This window comes from Manihot esculenta, chromosome 1, assembly GCF_001659605.2.
Source record: "Manihot esculenta cultivar AM560-2 chromosome 1, M.esculenta_v8, whole genome shotgun sequence".
NCBI lineage: Eukaryota > Viridiplantae > Streptophyta > Magnoliopsida > Malpighiales > Euphorbiaceae > Manihot > Manihot esculenta.
Window position 1 is genome coordinate 3421930 of NC_035161.2, and position 25805 is coordinate 3447734.

At 26.0% G+C, this 25805-nt stretch overlaps 3 protein-coding genes across 3 annotated transcripts; 1 reads left to right on the plus strand and 2 right to left on the minus strand.

Annotated features, from left to right (window-relative positions):
• Window positions 1-8159: 8159 nt before the first annotated feature.
• On the plus strand, window positions 8160-9830 carry LOC110620072 (cell number regulator 2). The gene is made up of 5 exons (XM_021763653.2): window positions 8160-8259; window positions 8653-8773; window positions 9015-9086; window positions 9235-9444; window positions 9594-9830. Exons 2-5 carry the CDS (start codon window positions 8656-8658, stop codon window positions 9671-9673), a joined length of 480 nt encoding a protein of 159 aa, XP_021619345.1. The 5' UTR covers window positions 8160-8259; window positions 8653-8655; the 3' UTR covers window positions 9674-9830.
• A 605-nt stretch (window positions 9831-10435) lies between these two features.
• LOC110620059 (putative wall-associated receptor kinase-like 11) lies at window positions 10436-23406 on the minus strand. The gene is made up of 5 exons (XM_043955105.1): window positions 23272-23406; window positions 23024-23241; window positions 18143-18281; window positions 11663-12879; window positions 10436-10583 (listed from the first exon to the last, which is right to left on the minus strand). The coding sequence occupies exons 2-4, from the start codon at window positions 23177-23179 to the stop codon at window positions 11672-11674; spliced, it is 1503 nt and encodes a 500-aa protein (XP_043811040.1). The 5' UTR covers window positions 23180-23241; window positions 23272-23406; the 3' UTR covers window positions 10436-10583; window positions 11663-11671.
• Window positions 23181-23879, minus strand: LOC122721290 (wall-associated receptor kinase-like 8; the record flags this gene model as incomplete). Its single annotated transcript, XM_043950331.1, has 1 exon — window positions 23181-23879. A coding segment is annotated over exon 1 (699 nt), but the record flags the coding sequence as incomplete, so codon positions are not given.
• Between the last annotated feature and the right edge of the window lie 1926 nt (window positions 23880-25805).

Genomic DNA, 25805 nt, shown 5'->3' on the forward strand with positions numbered 1-25805 from the left:
TTATAATGAATTGTTAATACATTATCATTTAGTTTTATTTCAGAATATATTATGTATATTAAATTATTAATGTACTGTCATTAAACATGTTTTTCAAAAATTATTTAATTTAAAAAAAATTATTAGTTTAGTCTCTTGAAAATATAAAATGTTGGCTTTTTTAGTCCTCATGATTCTATAATTTTTTAAAAAGTTCGTTTGTTACTTTTTTTTCATAAGAAAAGAAAATTCTCCTCCCCAACTTAAGTAACTTAAAAGCTATTTTTTTTATTTTCTATTTTACTTTTTTTATAATTAAATATTTAAGTGAAAGTTAATAGAAAATTGGAGGTTATATTTATTGATAAATAATAATATGTGAAAAATTTTATGATATAATTTTGTTTAGGTTATATATATATTTAAATAAAAAAATCAATTAAATTAAACATAAATATTTTATTATTATTATAAAAAAAATATTATGTGAGTTAAAGTATTTACTTTTTAAAATTTAAGTATTTAATCAATATATAAATTTTTTATATTAAATTATATATTATATTTTAAATATTATATGTATATTTAAAGTGGGAATAATTATGTTATTTTTATGATTACACACCATTTACTTCTTAAAAATTTAAAATATTAATTAAATACATTTAAATTATATGATTAAATGGTATATAACTTGAGCCGGAGCAATGAACCTATTTAAAGTGGCTCATTTTGTATTGGAAAAGTTAATGTACGAATAAGAATTAATTTTACTTCTTCACTTAGCTCATCTAGGTTGGATAAGTACTAGTGGAGAATTTATGCAATGAAAAAAAACAATTACTTATATATATATAAGTAATTGTTTTTTTTCATTGCATAAATATTACATTTAACAAGATTTATGGAGCAAAGTAAGTTACAAAAATTAACATTAAAAAGAAAAAAAAGTTTAAAGAAGGCCCAAGCCCAATTATATGCTTAAATCTAATCAAAACTTTTAGCCTATCTACAGTTACCGAAAATCAAAACTTCTAAAAATAGGGACTAAAACTCCATGACTCTACCGCTGCACGCAATCCAAACGAACAAAAAATCATTGCAACCATGTCAGTCAAAAATACCAGTAACTCCATACCTAAAAAAATAGGAGCCAACGTGAACAACCCGCTATATCCACCAACTAGCAGCAATATAGGTAAGCATAACCATTGGTAGCAAATCCGCCACAGAAGGTTGACACCAAGAAGACGTGAGAAACCATCGATAGTGTTGATCACCGAGCATGACAGCAAGATACCAGACTATAAGATGGTGAACCTCTCTCTCCATAGAATAGAATAAACTAGTCCAATAGAAACCAAGTCGTCAAAGAACCTATGAGAGACTTGGAAGAATGAAGAACAAAAATACACAAACACAAAGTCACATGTAAACTATGGCGAGGGAAAAACAAGGTCTCATGACGCTAAAATCATATAAACAAAAAGGCCCAACTCTTGGACAAGGGAAAGCTACACCTCCAAAGTATAACTCTCGTTCTATTATTTTCTTACTTTATACTCAAATTTTCTATAAAGCCCACAAAAAAATTGACTAAATAAATCCTAATCAAACTCATAATTTTTTTTTTATTTTTAAAAATGAACTCGTTAATGAACTTGTCTTATGCTGTCCAGTAAAGAGATTCTTAAGAGAATTAAAGAATGACTTGACAAAAGGAGAGAAGTGGTAGAATCCAGGGTGGCCACGACTACGGTAGTGCAGAATATGAAGTTGTTGTGTAGCGAGAGATAAGGTGTAGCTTTCCCTTTGTAATCCGATACTAAATGTTGGCAATTAGAATTAAAATTGCCTGACAAATTAAGTGGAATTTATTATCTACACAGGCACTTAAATAATTTTATTAAAATAAAAAATATTCTAATAAATACAAAATATTTTTTACACAATAATTCGTAGGAGTTATTTTTTAATCTAAATCTATTTATTTTTAACCACACAAAATTCTCTCCCACCCTCTTAATATTTTCTCTCTCAAATCTAGTACAATTGCAAAATATTGTCTTCCCTTTTATAGCTGAAAAATGGCGATACCCATTTGTGAATTTACTAACTCTAATATTTGAAATATTTACTGCTCGAAAAAGCAAGTCCACAAGGTTTATCCACGTGCAGCTCCATGGAAAAACTCCACCATGATGTGTCCATTTGCTGCTCATTATTTTGCCAACTCAAAATCTTTAAGGCTGCATGATTTCAAAATCCAATAACATGAGGTGGCAAAAGTAAAACCAAGTTTAATTTCTAACATCCCATCTTATTTGGCTCATTTGTTTACTGCCATTGAATATTTACCTAAATCAGAGTTGGGAAATGAAGATCTCTCATATATAATCTCGGGCAAACATGAGCTTCAATTCAGTCGGGGATCGTCTTCTTTGATTCTCCACCTGATGGCACAGACAGTATAGTTGGCATATAATTCAAGTGTCAGATGTTAGCTTGTTTTGTTTAGTTTTTGTTTTCTCTTAACCAAAAGAAAATTAATTACCACATACTCTATTTTTCTTTTGGTAATAAAATCGATTATTGTCCATAAGGCACAAAATTTCATATTAAACTTTTGCATGTATTCTTTAATTTACTTTCTGTTATCATACATTTACTATTAACTTGCTATATATTTCTATTTATCTTTACATTATGATATATAGTTTATAATTATTATTATTTAAGAATTTTCAATATATAATACGAAAATATTACAGAATTACAAACTAACTTGGCTCAAGGAGAATAGTTTTACATTGATTTCTGATGACCGCTGGACTTATGACACCTGTGTGCTGAGACTGGACCTTGAAGAAAAAAAATAGGCTCAAAGCCCAATAAACATCACTGAGCAGTCCGATCCATCATCGCGCCATCCAGCTCAGAGTTCAAACAAGTTGGATCGACCCCAAGCTTGAATCCATCAAAAAAGGGTTCAGCTACCTCACAGCCCTATTAGCACGCGCTCCGGAGGAAAATTAAATGATCGTCTGACAGTGATACGTCCGTACGTACAAGACTGTGTGACAAGACAGGTGCTACAGTGACAAGACAGGTGACACCATATAGTTTTACATTAATTTCTGATGACCGCTGGACTTATGACACCTGTGTGTTGAGACTGGACCTTGAAGAAAAAAAATAGGCTCAAAGCCCAATAAACATCACTGAGCAGTCCGATCCATCATCGCGCCATCCAGCTCAGGGTTCAAACAAGTTGGACCGACCCCAAGCTTGAATCCATCAAAAAAGAGTTCAGCTACCTCACAGCCCTATTAGCACGCGCTCCGGAGGAAAATTAAATGATCGTCTGACAATGATACGTCCGTACGTACAAGACTGTGTTACAAAATAGGTGACACCATAGCAGAATGGCAATTATGCGTCGTTAAAAGATAAAAAAAAAAGAATAAAGGGAAACAAACGATTCTCCTTAAAGAATTTTTTAAATCTATTCTCTTTAAATCTATTCTTTTTAAATCTCATAATATCTTATAAATTTTTTTTCTTAAAGAATAGCATTTATACATAATTCGCAGACAATCGTCACTCCAATGAGAATTGGATTGATTATCATAGGATTTGCATAAAAAGAATTCAAAAAACAGATAATTAAAAGAGAAAATTGGAGAAAAAAAAAAAGCAAAATTCCATATTTATAAATAAAATATGGTCGGAATAATCAGGGCATCATTTTTTGGTTAACTGGAGGCATCATGGCCGGTTGTTGTATGCTTTGCCTCCTTAGATTTTCCTGCCAACCTGCAATTACAACCACCCAGTAACTAAACATTACCACAAAATTAACATAATATATTCTTAATTAATTATTGATAAATATTACCAATGGCAGGATCCAGGCCTCTTTTTTGAAGCTCTCTATACTCTTGACAAAGAGCACACCATCCACAGAAGAAATGAGTGATCCAGTCCGTCGCGGGTGACTCCACCAGTCCATACTTTGTCCTTAGCTTCGTTCGATAGCTGCATGACATTATGCATGGCAGCCCTGTGAAGGCCGCTAGCAAACCGTACAATAATCCACTCGTTCTACATGCTGCATTTGTAAGATCATCATACTTAGATTTAGACCAATACCCAGATGAAATTTTCCTTCGTTTAATTGATAAATTAATCACTTACAGGTGTGGCCATTATCTATAATTTCTGCAACTTGCCCAAACGTGATGCATGGGAAGCAAGCTGTTATCACAGCTGATCAATGTAAAGGAAGCAGAAGATATTAGTATACTTCAATTGTTTTTTTGATAGAATTCAAGAGATGGGAAGAATAAGGACACAATTACCGTTCGTTGGATCTTCCATGCAATCAAATAGCCCAGTCCTCCAATCCTGTGTCATCGCCGGAATCCCTGGCGAATCCATTGTTGCCTGAGCTTCGGGTGTATGCGGTGAAGATGACGTATCACATTCTGGTGCAACAATATCCTGTGGAGGAAATGTCACTGCCGGTGGCTGCGGCTGTGGCTGAGGTGCTTGGTAAGGGCTTTGAGTGAAAGCTTGCGGTGCTTCTGCCTGAGGAGGATAATTTCCTGAAATGGGCTGGGCTGGCGTCTGTGGTGGGGATGCCACAGGCTGCTTTGTCCCGCCTGCAGGGTGGATTTGTGAGCTTGGTTGATGGAAACTGAACTGGCTGAGTAGGAACTGTAGTAGGGTTTGTGGTGGATGTATAAATTAATCACTTACAGTTGTGGCCATTGTCTATAATTTCTGCAACTTGCCCACACGTGATGCACGGGAAGCAAACTGTTATCACAGCTGATCAATGTAAAGGAAGAAGAAGATATTAGTATACTTCAATTGTTTCTTTGATAGAATTCAAGAGATGGGAAGAATAAGGACACAATTACCGTTCGTTGGATCTTCCATGCAATCAAATAGCCCAGTCCTCCAATCCTGTGTCATGGCCGGAATCCGTGGCGCAGCCATTGTTGCCTGAGCTTCGGATTTATACGGTGAAGATGACATATCATATCCTGGAGAAACAATATCATGTCGTTGTGGTGGGGATGCCACAGGCTGCTTTGTCCCGCCTGCAGGGTGGATTTGTGAGCTTGGTTGATGGAAACTGAACTGGCTGAGTAGGAACTGTAGTAGGGTTTGTGGTGGATGTATAAATTAATCACTTACAGTTGTGGCCATTGTCTATAATTTCTGCAACTTGCCCACACGTGATGCACGGGAAGCAAACTGTTATCACAGCTGATCAATGTAAAGGAAGAAAGAAGATATTAGTATACTTCAATTGTTTCTTTGATAGAATTCAAGAGATGGGAAGAATAAGGACACAATTACCGTTCGTTGGATCTTCCATGCAATCATATAGCGCAGTCCTCCAATCCTGTGTCATCGCCGGAATCCCTGGCGAATCCATTGTTGCCTGTGCTTCGGGTGTATGCGGTGAAGATGACGTATCACATTCTGGTGCAACAATATCCTGTGGAGGAAATGTCACTGCCGGTGGCTGCGGCTGGGGCCAAGGTACTTGGTAAGGGCTTTGAGTGAAAGCTTTCAGTGCTGCTGCCTGAGGAGGATAATTTCCTGAAATGGGCTGGGCTGGCATCTGTTGTAGACGTTGTGGTGGGGATGCCACAGGCTGCTTTGTCCCGCCTGCAGAGTGTATTTGTGAGCTTGGTTGATGGAAACTGAACTGGCTGAGTAGGAACTGTTTGTAGGGTTGCTGGTGGATGTGCAACAGACTCAGACTGATGAATCCGGTTCTGAGGTAGGAATTGTGAGGGTCGAGCTGGGACAGCTTGTGGACCTTGTGGTGGATATGTTGGTTTTTAAGGTCCAATTTGGGGTGGACATTCTGGAGTCTGGGTTGGTGAAGCCCGGCAGCCCTGGTTAGCTTGCGGAGGTGTAGGAGGAGGGTATTGTTGCACTTGCTGCTGCTAAGGTTCTGGTAGCTGGAACTGTGGCGGTTGGGATGGCTGTTGTTGAGGCGGCATGCGGTGGTGATTATCTTGTTGTAGTTGTTGGGTTTCAGGGGACAAGCCCTCTTGGGTAGAGTCATGGTGATTGAATTCAATGGTTTGAGCAGAGTGAATGGCAGTGGATTCAATTGTTGCTTCAAATGAGTACCTTGTGTTTGATCAGTTTAGCATGAGAGAGTTTCTTCTTGGGGACGTTCCAGTTTTGCTTCTCTCTTTGTTAAACACAGAAGCCAATGGAAGAAGGAAGTGAAATAGCTGATGCAGCCTGCAGATTGGAAGAGAGCTTTATAAACAATCAATTGGAAATTTTTAAATAGATCGGATTCATTATGGATTTGAAATCTATAAAAATAATAAATAAATACATAATACTTATCACATAAAAGAAAATAATAAATAAATAAAAGTCAGTAAGAAGCCAAAATTTGAATTTTTTAGTTTGTATGTGAAAGTATCTTTAAATTGAATTCAATTATCCTTCACTTACAAGAATTCATTTAAAAAAAAATTAAAATCATGTACAACTTCATAAAAATTATATATATATATATATATATATATATATTTTTGCAGTAAAGTCTTAATGGAGTAAGTTTGAACAGCAATCAAATTGAATATTAATTAATAACAAAAATGAAAATTATCAAATCGATTATTTCGAATTCATACGAAATTTCTGATTAAAAAAAAAAATCTGTCTCATCTCATATCAAAAAGTTTGACATTGCAATTTAAAGTCTAACTATTCAATAAATTATATTAACAAAGATTAAAAAGCATTCTAACTCAACTCATAAATTTAAAGAATTTTTTAATATAATCACAAGTACTATTTCAATAGATCTATTAAAATATCAGGTGTTTCCATTATGTATTTACTTTTTTTAATTAAAATTTTTTATTTAATTTTAAAAAATTAGTTCGAATCATTCCTTTTAATTAAAGTAAGTATTCAGTCAGTTCGATTTAAAATCGTACCGAAACGAATAATTCAAAAATTGAAATTTTAATATTTATAAAAATCGAATCGATTTGATTCAGTTTGATTCAATTCGATTTGATCAATTTAAATTTTTAATAAATTTTTTATTTTTAATATTTTAAAATTTAATTAGAATATTTTAATTTTAATATGATCTAATCTCTTTATGTTATTGAAAATAATATACTATTATATTATTAATCGATTCGATTCAATTTTTTTTAATTTTTTTTATTAAAATTAAACCGAACTGAAATAATTAAAAATTTTAAAATTAAAAATCGAATCAAACTAAAATAAATAAAATACATAATTAAAATTTTAAATTAATTCGATTTAATTAATTTTTTCGATTTAAATTAAATACCGTTTACCTTATTTTCAACGCTTAATTTCAATTAAGGATTTAAGAAGTTGAAAAAAAAATAAAGATAATGAAATTTCATATGAAAACAGTTGACTAAATAAATCCTAATCAAACTCAATTTAAAAATATTAAAAAAAAAAAAAAAAAAAAAAAACACTCGTTAATGAACTTGTATTATGCGGTCGAATAAAGAGATTCCTAAGAGAATTAAAGAATGACTTGACAAAATGAGAGAAGTGGTAGAATCCAGGGTGGCCACGACTACGGTAGTGCAGAATATGAAGTTGTTGTGTAGCGTGAGATAAGGTGAAATCTAAAGAGTTTACCTTTTTTTTTTTTCCTCAAGTAGCAGCAAATACCAATTAAACCAAAACTGGTTGCTACTGCGATACGCTGTGGTGCAGATAATGTAGAATCTTTGAGTCCGTTTACTTTGACTAACAACTTGGTTTCTCATTGCAACTGCATCCCATGTGCGTCTCCCCAACTTTCTTGTCGGACGTACACATTACAACTTGATGAATTATCTCAAAGGGCAATACATAAATTATATTTGATTTTATAATTTTTAGTTTGATTTAATTTTAATTTTAAAAAATATAAAATATTTTTTAGTTTGATTTAATTAAAAATAAAATTAGTTAACATAAAAGGTTTAAAACTTAATAATAAATTTAAAAAAATGACAAAATGCCATTAATTGGAGGAATGTAAATTTTGGACAGGTGTTTGTAGTCGTTAGACAGGTGGTGTAATGAGTAGGACAGCATAAACACTTGTCTAAATATCTTACAAAAATCCAAAGAAATAGGATACACAGGAAACTCCTACATAAGAGATAAGAGAAATCAAACACACTCAACTCTCAAAATCAAAGATACCTAAAGCCGAAAGTGAAGGTGTAAGAGAAAGTATCCAAGGTATGCTCCTTTGAATATAGCTTTCTTATATATAAAATTTATTGTGATTTTAATTTATTTATTAATATATATATATATAAATTCATTATAATATATTTTTATCAACTTTTTCATACTTCAATAAAGAGAGAAATAAAATATAATATAAAAGAATTTTTTAGTATAAAATAAAATATATATTTAAATAATCCATAATTTATTTTAATAATATTTTTCTTTTTTATAATTTAAATGTTGAATTTTGTTGTTTTTTTTTAATAAAATATAATATAAAAGAATTTTTTTGTTGTTTTTTTTTAGTGTTTTTATAATTTAATATTAATCTTTTAATAAATTATTCTGTATAAAATATTTAATATAATATGTAATTTAACCTGAGATGCATGAGTGCAGAGAATGATCGAAACGACGACGATGGGGACAACCACAAAAGATTCTACGAAAGGCGATGACCATGAAGCGCATTCTAAATGGACGACCGGCTTGTGTGGATGCCGCGAAGATTTCAAAAACTGTAAATTTTTTTTTTTACCAAAAAAGAAACTGTAAATTTATTGCTCAATAACTTAGGGGTGATTTTTAAATAAAAAAACTGATTGAAAAATATTTAAAATATTAATTAATTAGAGAAAATAATAATTAATGTAATAAATATTTTTTAATTAATGAGATATATTAATTTACATTTTTTAATATTTTTTATTTTAATTAATTGATAGTATTTTTTTTTTTAAATATTTTGTAAAATGGTGCAGGTCTAATTACTTGCTTTTGTCCATGTATTACCTTCGGCCGGAATGCAGAGATCATTGACAAGAATGTTATATGTAAGTAATCTTACTCTTTTTTTTAAATTTTTATTTAAAAAAATAATTAAATAATATTATAATAATCAATTTATATATTAAATATAATATAAAAAAATTAATTATGAGTTATAAATATAACAATGATTTGATGCGAATGAAATTGCAGCATGTGGTTGTTCGGGGTTGGTGTTGTTTGCACTTTCGTACGTGGGGGTTCCATGTTTGTACTCCTTCCCATATCGACGCAAACTAAGAGCACAGTATTCATTGCCAGCAGAGCCTTGCTCAGATTTCTGGGTTCATTGCTGCTGTCTTCATTGTGCTCTTTGTCAAGAGTACCGAGAGCTTAAGAATCGTGGGCTTGACCCTTCCTTAGGTATTTTTTTTTATCATTAAATTATTTATACACACGTGTGAGGTTTTTTAAATACACTATTAAAAAAATTAATATTTATATAAACACGTGTCTTTTTAAATTTTATATTTATTAATTTTATTGTGGTTGGTTTGGTTATGTGGTAAAAGGTTGGGAAGCAAATGCTGAGAAAATGTACAAGGGTGGAGCCATGGCACCTCCAGCTGTTCCACAAGATATGCCTCGTTAGATTTTCTGAGGCTGAGTGTATAAATTTTACTCTAGACTCAAATGCACTGTAATAATGTGTTCTACTGTTAAATCTTTCTTTGTAATGTAATCTTTAGACAAACCTTTTTCATTCCAACTTCTTGTAATAATAAATAAGGTCTTAGACTGTTTAGTTATCTCCCTTTTACTTAATAATTCAATAATTAAATTAATGATAAATAGTTCAATAGTTTTATATTTAAATAAAATTTTAAATTTAATATTTATAAATAAAAATAAATATTTGCTAAAATTATTTTATTTATTATTATTAGATTAATTTGGTATGAATAAAATTTAATTTTAATATAATGTAATAAAAATATATACATAGTTTTAAATCGAAAAGTAAATAACTCAATTACTAAGGGTTGGGATTTGAATCGTATCATTTCATTTATGTTTTAATAAATGTTTTGTATAAATTTTTTTTATAGATAATTAAAAGGAGAAATTGTTTAATAACTATGAATTTAATCAAATTAACTATTTATATAGAATTCATCATGGGTTTATACAATCGTTATATATACTGTAGATATATTATAAAATTTAAATAGTATATAATTTTAAACATAATGTTAAAAATATATAAAAATATCTTATGAATTAATACTCGACATATACATATAAATATAATTAAAAATATAAAATTCATAATAAAATTCTAAGTAAATGATCCCGTACAGTCATTATTACATACCTCAATTTAGTCAAATATAACTTAAATTTAAAATTTTTATATAATAATATCATAAACAAATGATCATAAAAAAAAAAAAAATTCGAGTAAAATACAATTCTAAACCATAATATATTATATGTCCACAATTATACTGTTACATCAGAACTATATCATGACCTTCCGAGCGAATTCTAGTTTTACAAACCTGAAATTAAGGAAAATAAATAAGTTATTAGAGTCTAGTGAGCAGAAATATAATCCAAAAATATTTTAATAAAACATATGATCACATGAATATGTTATAACATAAATAATTATATCAAGATAGACTTGTCACCGATAACCCTCCATAATTTTAATAGCGTTCGACTTATAATGGGTGTTTTTTAGGACTTCTCTTAAATATAACATATTCATAATGATAGGACGTAGAATGGACATATCTAATGTTTCTGTTTCTTTTAAATAATGTTATAGGCGTAGAATGAGTCTCGACATAGAATTTTATATTTATCATTATACAATAATGATAATATAATATGCTCGAAAGTTAGTGAGTCATCTAGTAATTATTTATTCTACTGTTAAATCTTTGTTTGTAGTGTAGTCTTAGACCTTTTTCATTCCAACTTCTAATGTTGTAATAATAAATAAGGTCTTAAATCTCCCTTTTACTCAGTAATTAAATTAATGATAAATAGTTCAATATTTTTATATTTAAATAAAATTATAAATTTAATATTTATAAATAAAAATAAATACTGGCTAAGTCCATTTTATTTATTATTATTAGATCGATTCAATACGAATAAATTTTAATTTTAATCAATTTAATAAAAATATATACTTAATTTTAAATCGAAAAGTGAATAATTCAATTACTAAGAGTTGGGATTTGAATCTTAGCATTTCATTTATGTTTTAATAAATGTTTTGTATAATTTTTTTTAGATAATTAAAAGGAAAATTGTTTCCGAGTTATGTATTTAATCAAATTAACTATTTAATACTTTTTAACTCTAATTAAAATATTTTTATTAATTCTTATTATTTTAATTATTCATATTACTTGATCCTATAATTTTAATACATGTTATTTAATTTCTTTATCTAAAATTAGCTATTGATTATTGTGAATCTATATAGAATTCATCATAATTAATGATTATAATACGATTAACTATTGATTATTGTGAATTTATATAGAATTTATCATGATTAATAGTTATACTATATATATATTATAAAATATGGATCCTATATAAGGCATGCTTGAAAGTTTACCTTCCATGATCAGGCATTAGAAAGCAAAGGTTGCCCATCTGATGCCACAGGTGCACTACTAATTTGAAACGACACAGTTGAAGAAGAAGCTCCATCCCATTGTGCAGTATAATCACCTTGAGAAAAATCAATCTCTTCATACTCGTCATCATGTTCAATGATGCAACAATTTCCATTTGATGCTCTAATCCTTTCCAATTCCATCACAATTGCTTTCATTGTAGGCCTCTTCTTTCCGTTCAAGTTCAAGCACCTTTTTGCTAGTTTAGCAACTGCTACAATATCTTCTTTGGCTCCTTCCTTGAGAACTCGAGCATCAAGAATTTCAAACAAACGATTTTCCTCCATTGAAAGTAAAAAATATGTTGCTAAACTTCTCTCTTCAATTGATCGCATCGAAGAAATAGGCTTTTGTCCGGTTAAAAGCTCGACAAGAACTACTCCGAAGCTATAAACATCACTCTTTTCTGTGAACTGACTTGACTGAAAGTATTCAGGATCTAAGTATCCAAAAGTCCCTTGTATTCGAGTGGTCACATGTGTTTGATCAATTGCAATTGATTTTGACGTGCCGAAATCAGATACTTTTGCTCTATATTTCATGTCCAAGAGTATGTTTGAAGACTTGATATCTCTATGATAAATAGGCATGGAAGCTGCTGAATGCAAATAAGACAGAGCACCTGCAACTTCTGTGGCAATCCGTAGACGCATTTCCCATGTAATTGGAAACTCTTCATTAGGATCATGCAGATGTTGGAAGAGTGTTCCATTAGGAATGAACTCATACACAAGTAAAGGAACTTCTGTCTCCAAGCAACAACCTAGTAATTTAACAACATTTCTATGGTTAATCTGTGAGAGAATCGCCACTTCATTAATAAATTGCTCAAGTTTACTCTCATCCACTAGCTTTGACTTTTTAATTGCAGCTAGCTTTCCATCAGACAACATTCCTTTATAAACTGTGCCTTGCCCTCCTTGGCCGAGGATTCTATTCTCATTATAGCAGTCTGTAGCCTTGTCTAGCTCCTTCGACGTAAACATTGTTTTCTCGATATTACTTTCAGACGAAGATAATTGTTGTTGCAAAAGTAGACCACCATTCCTTCTAAAGAACTTTTGTCTGCGATTGAAATCTTTTCGCCTTTTTAATAACTTGTATAGCCACCATGAGCCACCGAGCAGAAAAAGTAGCCCAAGACCAGAACCTATACCTGCATATCAAAGTAACACAATAGGCAATTTATCTATTAATCTATCTAACCAAAAAATTGTGATGTGAACTTCTTTATAACTATATTTGTTCAATGTATGGAGTTCTTTGATAATGTGCATATTCGACATATTTTCTTAGTGTTAATTTAATTAAATAAGACTTATACAGTGATCCAAAATATAGTAAAAATTATTCAAATTCAAAGAGAAAATAAGCTAAGTACGTACAGTGGCTGCACAAAGATTTGATCAAAGCCTTGAGCAAGGCTCCAAAGAGCAGCATAGATGTAACTAACGAGGCAGACTCACCATTTCCTTAAAAGACCTCATGGGATTTAGGAAATCCTCTCTCTCGCTAGGAAACAAATTAAAAAGTTATTTTGTTGAAGATATTTTGATTTTAACTCTTTAGTAGAAGATTTTGAGTTAGGATCATCCTAAAATTATTTATCAATTTGTAATCAAGGATCTTACTAAGTTGGGAGTGATTAAACTTAAGGTTATATTTGGTATGACATAATAAAAAATGTGATGAAATGAGATCCAACAGGAGAGTTCAGAGGAAGGGAACATGTAAGATAAAAAAAGACGGTCAGGGGTCCATCCGGGATATTTTCGATGGAGACTCTCCAACGTTCAAGTCAGATCAAGCATTATATGAGATTTATTAATATAAGAAGAAAATAAATAACAAAGCATTCAAAGGAATTTCCAGAATGCCACCATTTTTAGGATTCTTCTATGAGTATACAAGAGAGATTAACTTATTGGGAATTAGTACCTGGTAGAAAAAAAAGTGAGAGAGAGAACTTGTTAAGAGAGGTTGGGAGTGATTAAACTTGTAATCAAGGATTATCCTAAAATTATTTATCAATTTGTAATCAAGGATCTTATTAAGTTGGGAGTGATTACTAGATGATTACACTGAATAAGGGGCTCGACTCAATGGATTGATCATTGATCCATGATTGATTCCGTTAGATTCCTCCATGTTTGATAATGTGGAATGGAATATGTAAAATAGAAAAAGACGGTCAAAGTTCATCGAAAATGTCTCCGGTGAAGACCATCCGATGCTCAAAGCAGATCAAGTATTATATTTATTAATATAAGGAGATAAAGCATTCAAAGGAATTTCTAGAGGGCTACCATTTTTAGAGTTTTTCTCTGAGTATACAAGAGAGATTAACTTCTTGGGGGATTAGTCCCTAGTAGAGAAAAAAAGTGAGAGAGAAGTTGATTCCGGAATATTTATACCCTAATTTCTTGCTTTAAATCCCATCAAATTGGATAGCAGCATATTGTCGTGGGTATGTCAGGCGGCGCAGCTGGCAGTTGCTTAATTAATACAAAGTCGATTTGCCCATAGCTTTGGCAGGTGTCTCAAGTGGCTAGATAGTCTTTCCGCATGCTCATTTAATACCTTAGAAAGGGTTAGAGGAGTCGACCATCACGTTGGAGGTTGGCACCTTGCTTTAATTTCATCAAATTGTGCCCGAAACATTTGATCTATACAAAAATAAATTCCCTCTGGTCATTGAGGTCGATTTTTTTGTATTCAATCGCCTCATTTGTGGTCGGTTTTTTTGTATTCAATCGCCTCATTTGTGGTGCGAGTTATAAAGTGGTCGGTCAAGTCATTCTGGACATTGATAAAATCTGAAAAACTTGAAGTCTGATTTTTATATTTTATTGATTAGGTGATACCTATGAAATCTTTTCATATTCTGTATATACGAATTACGATTTATTTGCGCTATTTTTTTTATGTATTATCAAAATATAATCGGGATTACATTTCAAAGTTAATTGCTTTGTTTAGTACAAAAAAGAATTTATATAATGGAATGACAACTATATGATATAATCAATTACATTTAAGTAATATAATAACTATTATATACAAAAATGAATTCATGATTACTTATTTTGATTTTATCTTTTCGTTGTCAACTACTATCACCGGCTCACCGCCACTGTCTGAGCACTGCTTAACTATCAGCATATATTCGGATGCTATCACTACCACATCACCATCATCACCATCATTATTATCTAACTATTGCTACTACTACTTAGGGAATATTACTACCACTATCTACCAATTATTATAATAAATACCACTATAAATAAATTAAATATTATAACATCTCGTTACCTATATTTTTTACCTTGCAATCAAACATAGTAACATGATAATAAATTACATTATATTATTTATTACATTGCATGATTGATATAGTTGAATATATAATTTAATTTTCTAATTTTTAAAAAAAATTAGCGAGTATCATAACCTTTTCATTGTTAATACTTGATCTTTATAAAAATGTAACTATTTAATTTTATATATGGACATGAATTACATTACATTACATGTGTTCTCAAGTTTTGAAAGATTAAATAGTTATATTTTTTAAAATTTTGAGTCTAAAATAATTATTCTTCTATAAAAATCTGGTGTCAAATTAACAATGTAAAGTTCAATACATCAAACTGACTTTTTATGTAAAAGTTAAGAGTTAAATTATATATTTAGTTTGATAATATTATATTGTATTATATTAATACCAAATATAACCTTATTACTTAAATTAAACATGCTGATACTACTAATTTCAAGGTTTATATAACAGTGTATTTTCACCAGTTATGAAATTATTGTCTTAATACTATTAAAATAATAATTTGATAGCATTTAATTATTGTTAGCATTTTAAAACTGTTATAAAGAAAAATTATTTTTTTAACTATATATAATAATATATTTTAATAAAAAATTTATTTTATATTTAATAAAATTATAAATTTAATCGTATTTTTTATTTAATGTAAAATAATAATTAAGTTGTTGTTTTATTTTTAGCAGTGAAGATAGATGTAGCATTTTTTAATATATTATTATTGATCTATGATTATGGTTAAAATATATAAATTAATAAATTTAAATCGTTGCGTTAAATTTATTTTTATGTAATAATATGGATTAAATAATCTAGATTTTAAAGTTTTGTATCTTGGTTGATATATTAAAAATTTTAAAATTGAAAATACTAAAATTCTAAATTTTAATATTGGATAAATTACTTTTTCATTTTTATTTATATTAAAATAGTGTATTTTTTAAGTTAATAAATTCAAAATACAAATACTAAACCATTAAATTTTGAAATGTCAATAGATACTTGTATTAATTTTTCGTAGAAAAATAATATAATAAGAGTATTTTAATCATTTTATAGATAATTAACAAAAAAATTAATTGAAAATTGGATGTGATGCTTTTAATTAAAATAAAGAGATTAAACTATAAAATAAAAGTTAAGAGGCTCATGTTTTAATTTTAAACATAATTAAAGATGAATTATAATATTTTATTTTGCATCTTATATGTGTAAGTGAAGAAAAATTATAGCATTAATATTTTTCAATATGTATTAACGGGTTTAATCCAGCGATAACTAGTGCATTTAGTTGAATTTTAAGAAATTTTAAATTTTTTTTTTGAAAAAGTAAGAAATTTGAAATTTAACATTCTAATTTCCTACCCTTTTAATAAAAAAAACGTGTAGCAATTAATGCTAATGATCATGAATAACAAAATAAATAAAAAGAAAATAATTAATGAAATATTAAATTATAAAATAAAAAATTTATTATTTATAATATAAAAATATTAATAAGTTGATTTTAATTTTTAAAAAATATATTAAAATATCTTTAAAATTTTAAAACTCTATTAAATTATCTCTCCAGTAACTTTAATTATTAAATATTAAAATAAATTTAAAATATCTTTTTTTGAATTGAAAATTAAAAATTGAGTGAACAAAACTCTGAAATCTCTAAAATTTATTTAGATATATTTATAATTATGAATACAAATTTAAAATATTTTAAATATATATAAATTAATTAATTTAATTTTTAAAAACCTTTTAAATTTTTAATATATTTTTAAAATTAAAGGCTCAACTATTAATAAATCTCTTTATATCATATAAATTTTGAAGGATTAAAAATAATTAAAGTATTAATTAATAAAATTTTTAAAATTTTACAGACATTTTAATATGTTTTTTCAAATTAATTGAGTAATTAATATATTTTTAGAATAATAACAAAAAAATTTTAAATTATTCATATTTTAACCTATATATTTTAAATTATAAAAATTAATTAATATATTGTGAATTAATCATTTAAATTTATTTATATTATATAGTTAAATTCATTATTAAATTTAAAAGAAATACCACATTATCATTTTAGTCGATATGAATATTAATATTTTAATATAATTAATAATTATTAAAAAAATTTAAAATTTTATAAATTTTAATAATTATATTTTTTTAATAAATATAATTAAATTATTTTTAATTTGATTTGATTTTTAATTTTGATTATTTTATTTATAATTTCGAATGATATATTTTTAAAAATTAATAATTCAATTTTATTTTTTTATCAATAAATATAATTTTTTACATAATTATAAATAAATATAATAACATTAACTCTAATAAATTAAGAAGCACATTATTTTTTATTTAAAAAATTAATTATATTTATTATATTGACTCTAATTATATTAAAATTTAATAATTAATTTAATAAATTTAAAATAATTAAATTCATTAGATAAAATATAAATTATAATTATAAATTAAATTGAATTTAGCTATCTTTTATTAATTAACCTGATTATTTTTTTTTAATTTTATTAAACTGAATATAATAAATATAATAAATTTTTTAAATAGTAAAAATTATAATTCTTAACTTATTAGTGATATTATTATCATAACACTCATAACCAATAATTATATAAAAATTTATAATTCATTAATAAAAAAAAAATTTAAAAATGAGTTATCAACTTTTAATTTAAAATTATAAATTAAATAAATTAAAAAATTAATTTAAATATATTTATTAAAAATATAATTATTAAAATTAATAAAATTTAAAATTTTTTAATAATTATTTGTTTAAATTATATTAAAATATTAATTTTTAATAGTAAATAAAATGAAGAATGACAACAAAGTAATTCTATTAAATTTGACGATAAAATTTAATAATAGTTATAAATAAATTAGTTGATTAACTTAGAATATAATAATTAATTTTTTATAGTTTAAAATATATATATTAAAATGTGAATAGTTTCTTTTTTATTATTATTTTTAAATTTTTTTCACATTATTAACTATAATTTTCTTAAAATAAAACATTAAAAAAAAAGGCAACACTTACTTGTAATGATCACCCCGTCTTTTGGAATAGGCATAGCCGTCGTTACTCCAAGAGAAGCACGCGTAGCTTCCTGGCCTGTTTTCACACATGGATATCTCTGGACACAAATTATTTCTCGGATCTTCGCATTCATTGATATCTGGTACATGCAGTGGTGAATAAATCCAGAAATTTAAGTTTGGTACTCAATTATATTTTCAATGATACTTTAAATTTTATTGATTTAAAAAAAACTTATTTATGCATATATTAAAAATAAAATTTTTAAGTTGAAAATAAAATAATTAATATATATAATTTTATAAATTAAATCAATTTATCTATATAAAATATTGGTCTTTAAGATTTTTTTTTATTTTTATCTGAATTTTATAACTTATTATTTATATACACACTATTTACATTTATCTATATTTAAAAATCTAACGGTTATCTACTAAACTCATTTTTTTTAAATTTAAAATTTATTATTTAAAATATAAACAATCCACAAGACCCATTAATAATCTAATAATTATCCATAAACTTCCTTTTTCTAAAAATTTTAAATTTAAATAGTTTAATATATAATTTAATAAAATATATAAATTATTTTATTTATTTATTAAAAAAATTATTGGTCTAACTTATTTTTAGTTTTAGTCAAAATGATTAAATAGTATAAATTTAAAATTATTAAATAAATTAATGAATTTATTAACAGAGAAATTAAAGAATTTAATTTTATAAAATATAAAAACATTTTAATTAAATAATTTTTAAATAGAAACCAACTAATAAATTTTTAAAAATTAAAAATTTATTAATATTTTTCCTTTTATATTAAAAAAATATCTTAAAAAATTTTAGGGACCGTAGACCCTTGGCTCTTACTTGTATCCGTCCCAGTATACATGCAAATTTTAGAAAAGTGTCGTTTGGATATTTGGAAGGAGAAAGAGGGAGGTATTGTTTATGGGGAGAAAAATAAATTATAAATATAAAATATTTTTAAAAAGTATTATTTAAATACAACATTAAAAAAATTATATTAATAAGATTTATATACGAAAAAGTCAGACAGATTTATATATATACATAATATGATTTTATGTTTTGGAAAAAAATTAATTTTAGTTTTTCATTAATAAAAAATATTTTCATTATCAATTTATTTAAACATTCTAAAAATAAAAAATAGTTTTTGAAAAAAAAGGTTCTTACTTTAATGTATCACTTCTTTCATATAAAGGTTTTAATTCAAACGCCGAAAATGATTAATAGAAAAGAAAATGAGGACTAATTGAAGAAAATTCTTTTGAAATACCAAATATCTGTGGGTGTAATGTGAATTTTTATTTAAGAGGAAGAAATAAATATGAGAATTTCATCATTAAGGATAATTTTCATTCAATCGATTAATTTTCAGCTGATTGGAATATGAATTTTAATCCCATTTAATTAGAGTCAACTTTGACATCATTAACAAAAACTCATCAACATTTAATCACCTAATTTAATATATTAAACTATTAAATTAAAAAATATATTATTACTCAATTTCTATAGTGTAATAAAATTCATTTATTAGTTTTTTTATTTTAAAAAATTTATTAAAATATCTCAAAAATTTTAAAAAATTTACTAGTTAGTCTCTCCGTTAATTTTACCATTAAATATTTTACTATTTAAAAATTTATTAATTATATATTAAATTTTTAAAAAATTTACTAATTAGTTATTCCGTATCAAAAATATTTTAAATTTTTTTACAATACTTAATTGTTAAAAACTAACGGGACTAGTAAATTTTTTAAAATGTCAAGAACGTGTTAATATATTTTTCAAAATCGATAAACTAACTAAGTTTTTAATACTATAAAGATTAAATAGTAATTTTTTTAAATTTAATGATATAATTTGATATGCAAAAATAAAGTTTGGTTATGAAAAGCTAAACCTCATACGGACATGTTATCATTTATTTTTAAATTAAGTGTAATTTATAAGAGAGTATGAGATGATAAAATGCACAATTTAACTCTATATTCTTAATAGAAACGATTCAGATTTCTTTTTTTTTTTAAGTCATTTTGTTAAAATTCGCAGGTAAACTACAATGATTTAATTATTTGAATTTCAATATTTATTGATAATTTAGTCTGTTTACTTTTTAATATCTGAAATAATTTAATTCATCCAATTTGAGTTAACATATATAATTTATGCTTAACTAATGAAAAATATTAACAGAAATAATATTTTATGAATACTAAGTTATTTTCTATCAAACGAGGAGAAACTAAATTATTGATTTTACTAAATGTTATGGATTATAATAAAAAATACTTTTAAATTAAATATTTGTATTTAAATTTATATATCAATTATATAACTGTTAATAATTTGATATGAATTTTGTAGAAATATATATTAACTAAATTATTTATGAGTTATTCGATATTAGACTTGATAAAAATTTATTTGGATTTAGTTAAAAATATATTAAATTCGAATTTAATTTTGTTTGAGTATAATTATATTAAGTTCATTAAACTTGTGAACTCGACTCATTTTAAAATTTATACGTAGTCTTGTATTCATACTTCAGCTAACTTAAAATGTTTTAATAATAAATTTATTTATAAATATATTAAATAGGTTCATGAGTTAAATTATTTGTAATTGGTTTAAATATTGATATTTGTTTTTTATATTATAAATTTGAAATTAAATTTATTTTAATTATTATTTTTCTAAAAGAATACTATTTAAAATTATAAAATATAATTATTTATAATTTAATTTTAAATTTATAATAAAAAAATTAAGGTAACAATATGACTATAAAAAAATAAATTTAGAATATTAAATAATAAATATATTTTTAATATAAAATAATAAATATTATATAGTAAATATTAGGTGACTTTATAAATAATTTTTTATAAAAAAAGTTATAAATACTTTTTTAATCATAATATAAGTAATTAATATTATTCTAAATATTCATTCAATTATATATATATATATATTTGTTTTATTTTTTAAATATTAAATAATACTAAACTATATAATTATATATATTGTTAATTTATATATTTATTAGTTTGAGTAAATGCAATATAACTCTATATATTTCTCTCCCACTGCACCTCTCTTTCAGCACATTTTTTTTATATTTTATCATTATTGTCTCTACTTTCTTTTTCTATTCATTATCATTATTGTCTCTACTTTTATATATTTATGCATATGCCCTTATAAGTATTTCATATTTATTATTATCTAATTAATTTTATAAATTAAAATATTCATATAATTTAAATATAAATCAATATAATAAAAGTGATGAAACTTATATATATATATAATTATATAACTTGATTGTACTTATAATATTTACTATATATATATATAATATTTTGTATTTATATTACATGTAATCTTTTGTATCATATATAATAATAATGTAAATAATATATTTAAATTAAAAAAATGCTAATATATTAATAATCTAATAATTAATAATTGAGCTTGTTTTTAACTTTACTTACTCTGTTATTTGATAGAATTTTGTTTACTTGCTTTGTATTATTGTAATTTCTTTTCCATGTTATTTGTATTATTAATAATTAATAACTCATAGAATAAAAATGCATTATAAAATTTTCAAATCGATTTCAAATTCGAATTTGAATATCAGCTTTATATTATTGAGTTCGAGAATTTAATCTTTTTAACAAGTTCATTTTTCTAGTTAAATGAGTTACTAACTGAGTTCAAATTGAACTCAAATAATAAAATTTAATTAGATTCAAATAAAACTTTAATATTAAAATTCTAACTAAATTGAAGCTTAAATTTATTTCTAAATAAAATTTCATGAGTTAAATTTGAATATTTAAAATCTGATTAAGATCAATTTGATTATACTATTAGAATCTTGATACATATATACATTACATGCTCATCAAGCTTTTTCATATGAAATTGATCTTTTATATATATATATATCAAATGCAATCTTAATAATACGAGTATATTAGTTTTCTCATCTCTTAATTATATTAAAATCGATTTTTAATTTTTTAATAATTTTATTCTTATATTTTAATTTAATCAAACTAAAAAATCTTTCCACCCACATTTGAAAATAATGTATTTTTCAAGTTTGACAAAGTAAAGGTAGAGTATTAAAGTTGTTGGATATATGTTAAATTTAATACCATATAAAGATGAAAAGTAATTTATCTTTTGAGTTATTTTGGTCATTCTAAGATAATTTATGAAAATTTGATTGCAAATTGGACCAAATGATATTTAGTTTGATAGTGTTAAAATATAACTATTAAATTTTTAAATTTTTAAAAATTGCTAAGAATATATATATTAATTCTATAAATATCATACTATAATTTTTATTATGGAAGATTTATCGTTTTCCATTTTGAAAAAGAGAACTTTTATTATAAAGAAAAAAAAAAAGGAAAACAAGTTAGAATTATTACACAAATCGTAATTAAATTTTGAGGAAAAAAAAAACAAAAAACTAGGAAATTTTGTTTTCCAATTTTCTTAGTATAGTTTTGTAAAAAGTCATCTCCGTATTGTACAGGTAAATAAGCTCCATGTACCCTAAAAATAATTCATAAACAAATTCCAAATCTTAAGTGTTATTTAGTTGGAATAATTTAACTAACTTCAAGTTTTCAACGATTGCCAAAATTACGTTTATTTAAGTTGACAATTTCTCTTTTACTCCCTGCAAAATAAAAAATCCTTACTTTTTTTAATATAAAAATAACATATTTCCTTTAATTTTAAATATATTTTACCAAAAAAAAAAATTAATTTATTATCCTATTTGAATCAAATAAAACTTTAGTTTTGTAAAGTTACCTTGACAAGAAAGGTACGGATTTCCTTCATAGCCAGAATTGCAAGAACAATGGTAATATTCGCCCATTTTAGTTGAACAGGAAGCATAACTGCCGCAGAGATTGGTTGAATTTCCCCTATTGGAGCTCCTTTCAGGCGAATCCCTGCAAGTTCCATTACTGATTCCCCATTCTAACACCACTGGTACATACTCCATTGCCCTTGTCACTCTAGAATAATTGAACCATTCTTTATCAACCATAGGATAACTGAACCATTCTTTATCAACCATAAATCCAACCCTGCATTGCTCATGATCCTCTGAAGCAGAGATACCTCTAAACGATGCGTTTATGAACTGGAGGTAAGAGGGGATTGTGATCTGACAGCAATTTATGCCGTTGCAGCTTCTTTCCCTGACTGTTGTGTTGCAAATAGACAGGCAACCACCGATAACCATATCTTGCCGGTAAATCAAGGCGAGATTGTCACAACCTAGAGCTGTGAACCTATTGCGAGTGTCTGAAAAGAAGAAGGGGCTGCCTGATAAGCTTACGTCTGCCATTGGAGCTCTGTTCTGGCAATTAGAGGAGAGCACTGGATTGTTGACGCGAATTGTGCCATCTATTGAAACTTGGAGCAGTTCCAGGCCGACGCTGCCTATGTAGGGTTTATGAAGGAGAGAAGATTTGTTGCAGAATACTTCAAAGCCTGGATCCATGTAACAGCCAGCTCCAATTCCAAATGGATAAGGAATTGTGACGTTTCCACACTTGTTTGGACATCCAGGTTTTGCCATGGAAGATGTTGCTGGTAATGCTTTCATTAGCCATTGGAACAATAGGATAAAGAGCACCGATTGCAATTTGGCAGCCATAAGCCCTCACCTGCAAAACTTGTAAACTCAACTCAATCTCATTAATAGCCTCATGGTGTGATTCGGTTTTAAATTGAATTAAAATTATAAAATTAATTTTAAAAAATTTATTAATTAATGTTTTTATATTTAAAAGTATTTTAAATTTTTTAATAATATTAAAATTAAAATTTATAAAATATTTAAATAATAAATCTTTAAAATTTTAAAAATATTTTAATATATTTTTTAAAATCAATAACTCAATTGATAAATTTTTTATATAATCAAAATTAAATAATAATTTATTTTATTAAATTAGAAGAACAAATAAATTGAGTTCATTTTATTTTATTTTTTTAATTATTTGAGATCCACTTTCCAATATGCATTGACTCATAAAGTAAACCAAGGTCTTTCTGGACCCACATCATCCTTATCCAGCTGGATTTCCATTTAGTCCCAACCAGTTTAAAGATTTGATTATTCCAATTAGAACAAAAAAGTGTTCACCTGTCTTAATACCCCTCTAAAAAGAAAATATCAATTTGATAATATGTGACAGAGAATATCTACGATACAATATAATATATATAATAATTTTATTATAATAATTAATTATGATAAATTTTATATAAATTCCTTTATTATTAATTATTAATATTTAATATATATTAATGGCTCTGATCTAAATCAATGGCTCTGATCTCTCCTATACAAGATGAAGAACCAAGTAACTGTCTAAAAAAAATAGGACACTGAACAAAATAGGTACGTGATTAAATAATATTTTTTTTAATTAATTTATACAATATATTTTATGAAAATATCTTACTTGTATTGGTTCTGAATAGGGGTGAGCAGTATTCGGTTCAAATCAAAAAAATCGATCGAATCGAATCGATTTGAAAATTTAATTCAGTTTTTTATATATTTCGGTTTGATTCGGTTTTCAATTTCAAAAATTTCGATTATTTTGGTTCGGTTTGATTTTGATCAGAAAAAAACCGAAAAAATCGAACCGAACCGATTAGTAATAATATATTTTTTCAATAATATATAGAAATTAAATCATATTAAAATTAAAATATTTTAATTAAATTTTAAAATATTAAAAATAAAGTGTAAAAAAAATTATTAAAATCGAAACCGATCAAACCGAACCGAACCGAACCGAATCAGACCGGTTCGGTTCGGTTCGATTTCTGACTAAAATCGGTTCGATTCGATTTTCATAAACACTCAAATTTCGGTTTTCGGTTTATTCGGTTCGGTTCGGTTTTGAACCGAACCGGCCGAATGCTCACCCCTAGTCTTCTGAATATTACGTTATTAATGACACCTGTATTGAATAATTTCTTGATTTCTATTAAATAAGTGGGAGAAAACTGCTAAGCTTTCAGACACTTGATACCCAAAATCTTAACTCCTGTTTTTTTCTGACAAGGCCATTTCGACTTTTTCTTTGTTGTTTTCCGAAAATTTAGTCCATAATATTATTATTATTATTATTATTATTATTATTAACAAGTCAATTTTTATAATTTTTTAAAATTTATTTTTTTTTTTTCGTCAACGAAATAGTTTTTTTATTCTCGTTTCAGATAAAAAAAATAAAAGAAAAAAATTTTAAAATTCAATTTTACCTTCAAATTAAACCCTTTATTTAATTTTTAGATATTATTATTATTAACAAGTTAATCTTTATATTTTTTAAAATTTATTAAAATATTTTTATTTTTTTCATATTTATTAAAACGTTCTTATCGTTTATTTCCGTTAATGAAATAGTCTCTATTTTTTCTCACATCTATTAAAACGTTCTTATCATTTTTTTTATCAACGAAATAGTTTTTATCTTTTTTTTCCTCCTCCTTCTCCGAAAAAGAAGAAGAAACAGAAGAGGAGGAAGAAAATAAGGGGGTAATTTAGTTTTTTATTATATTT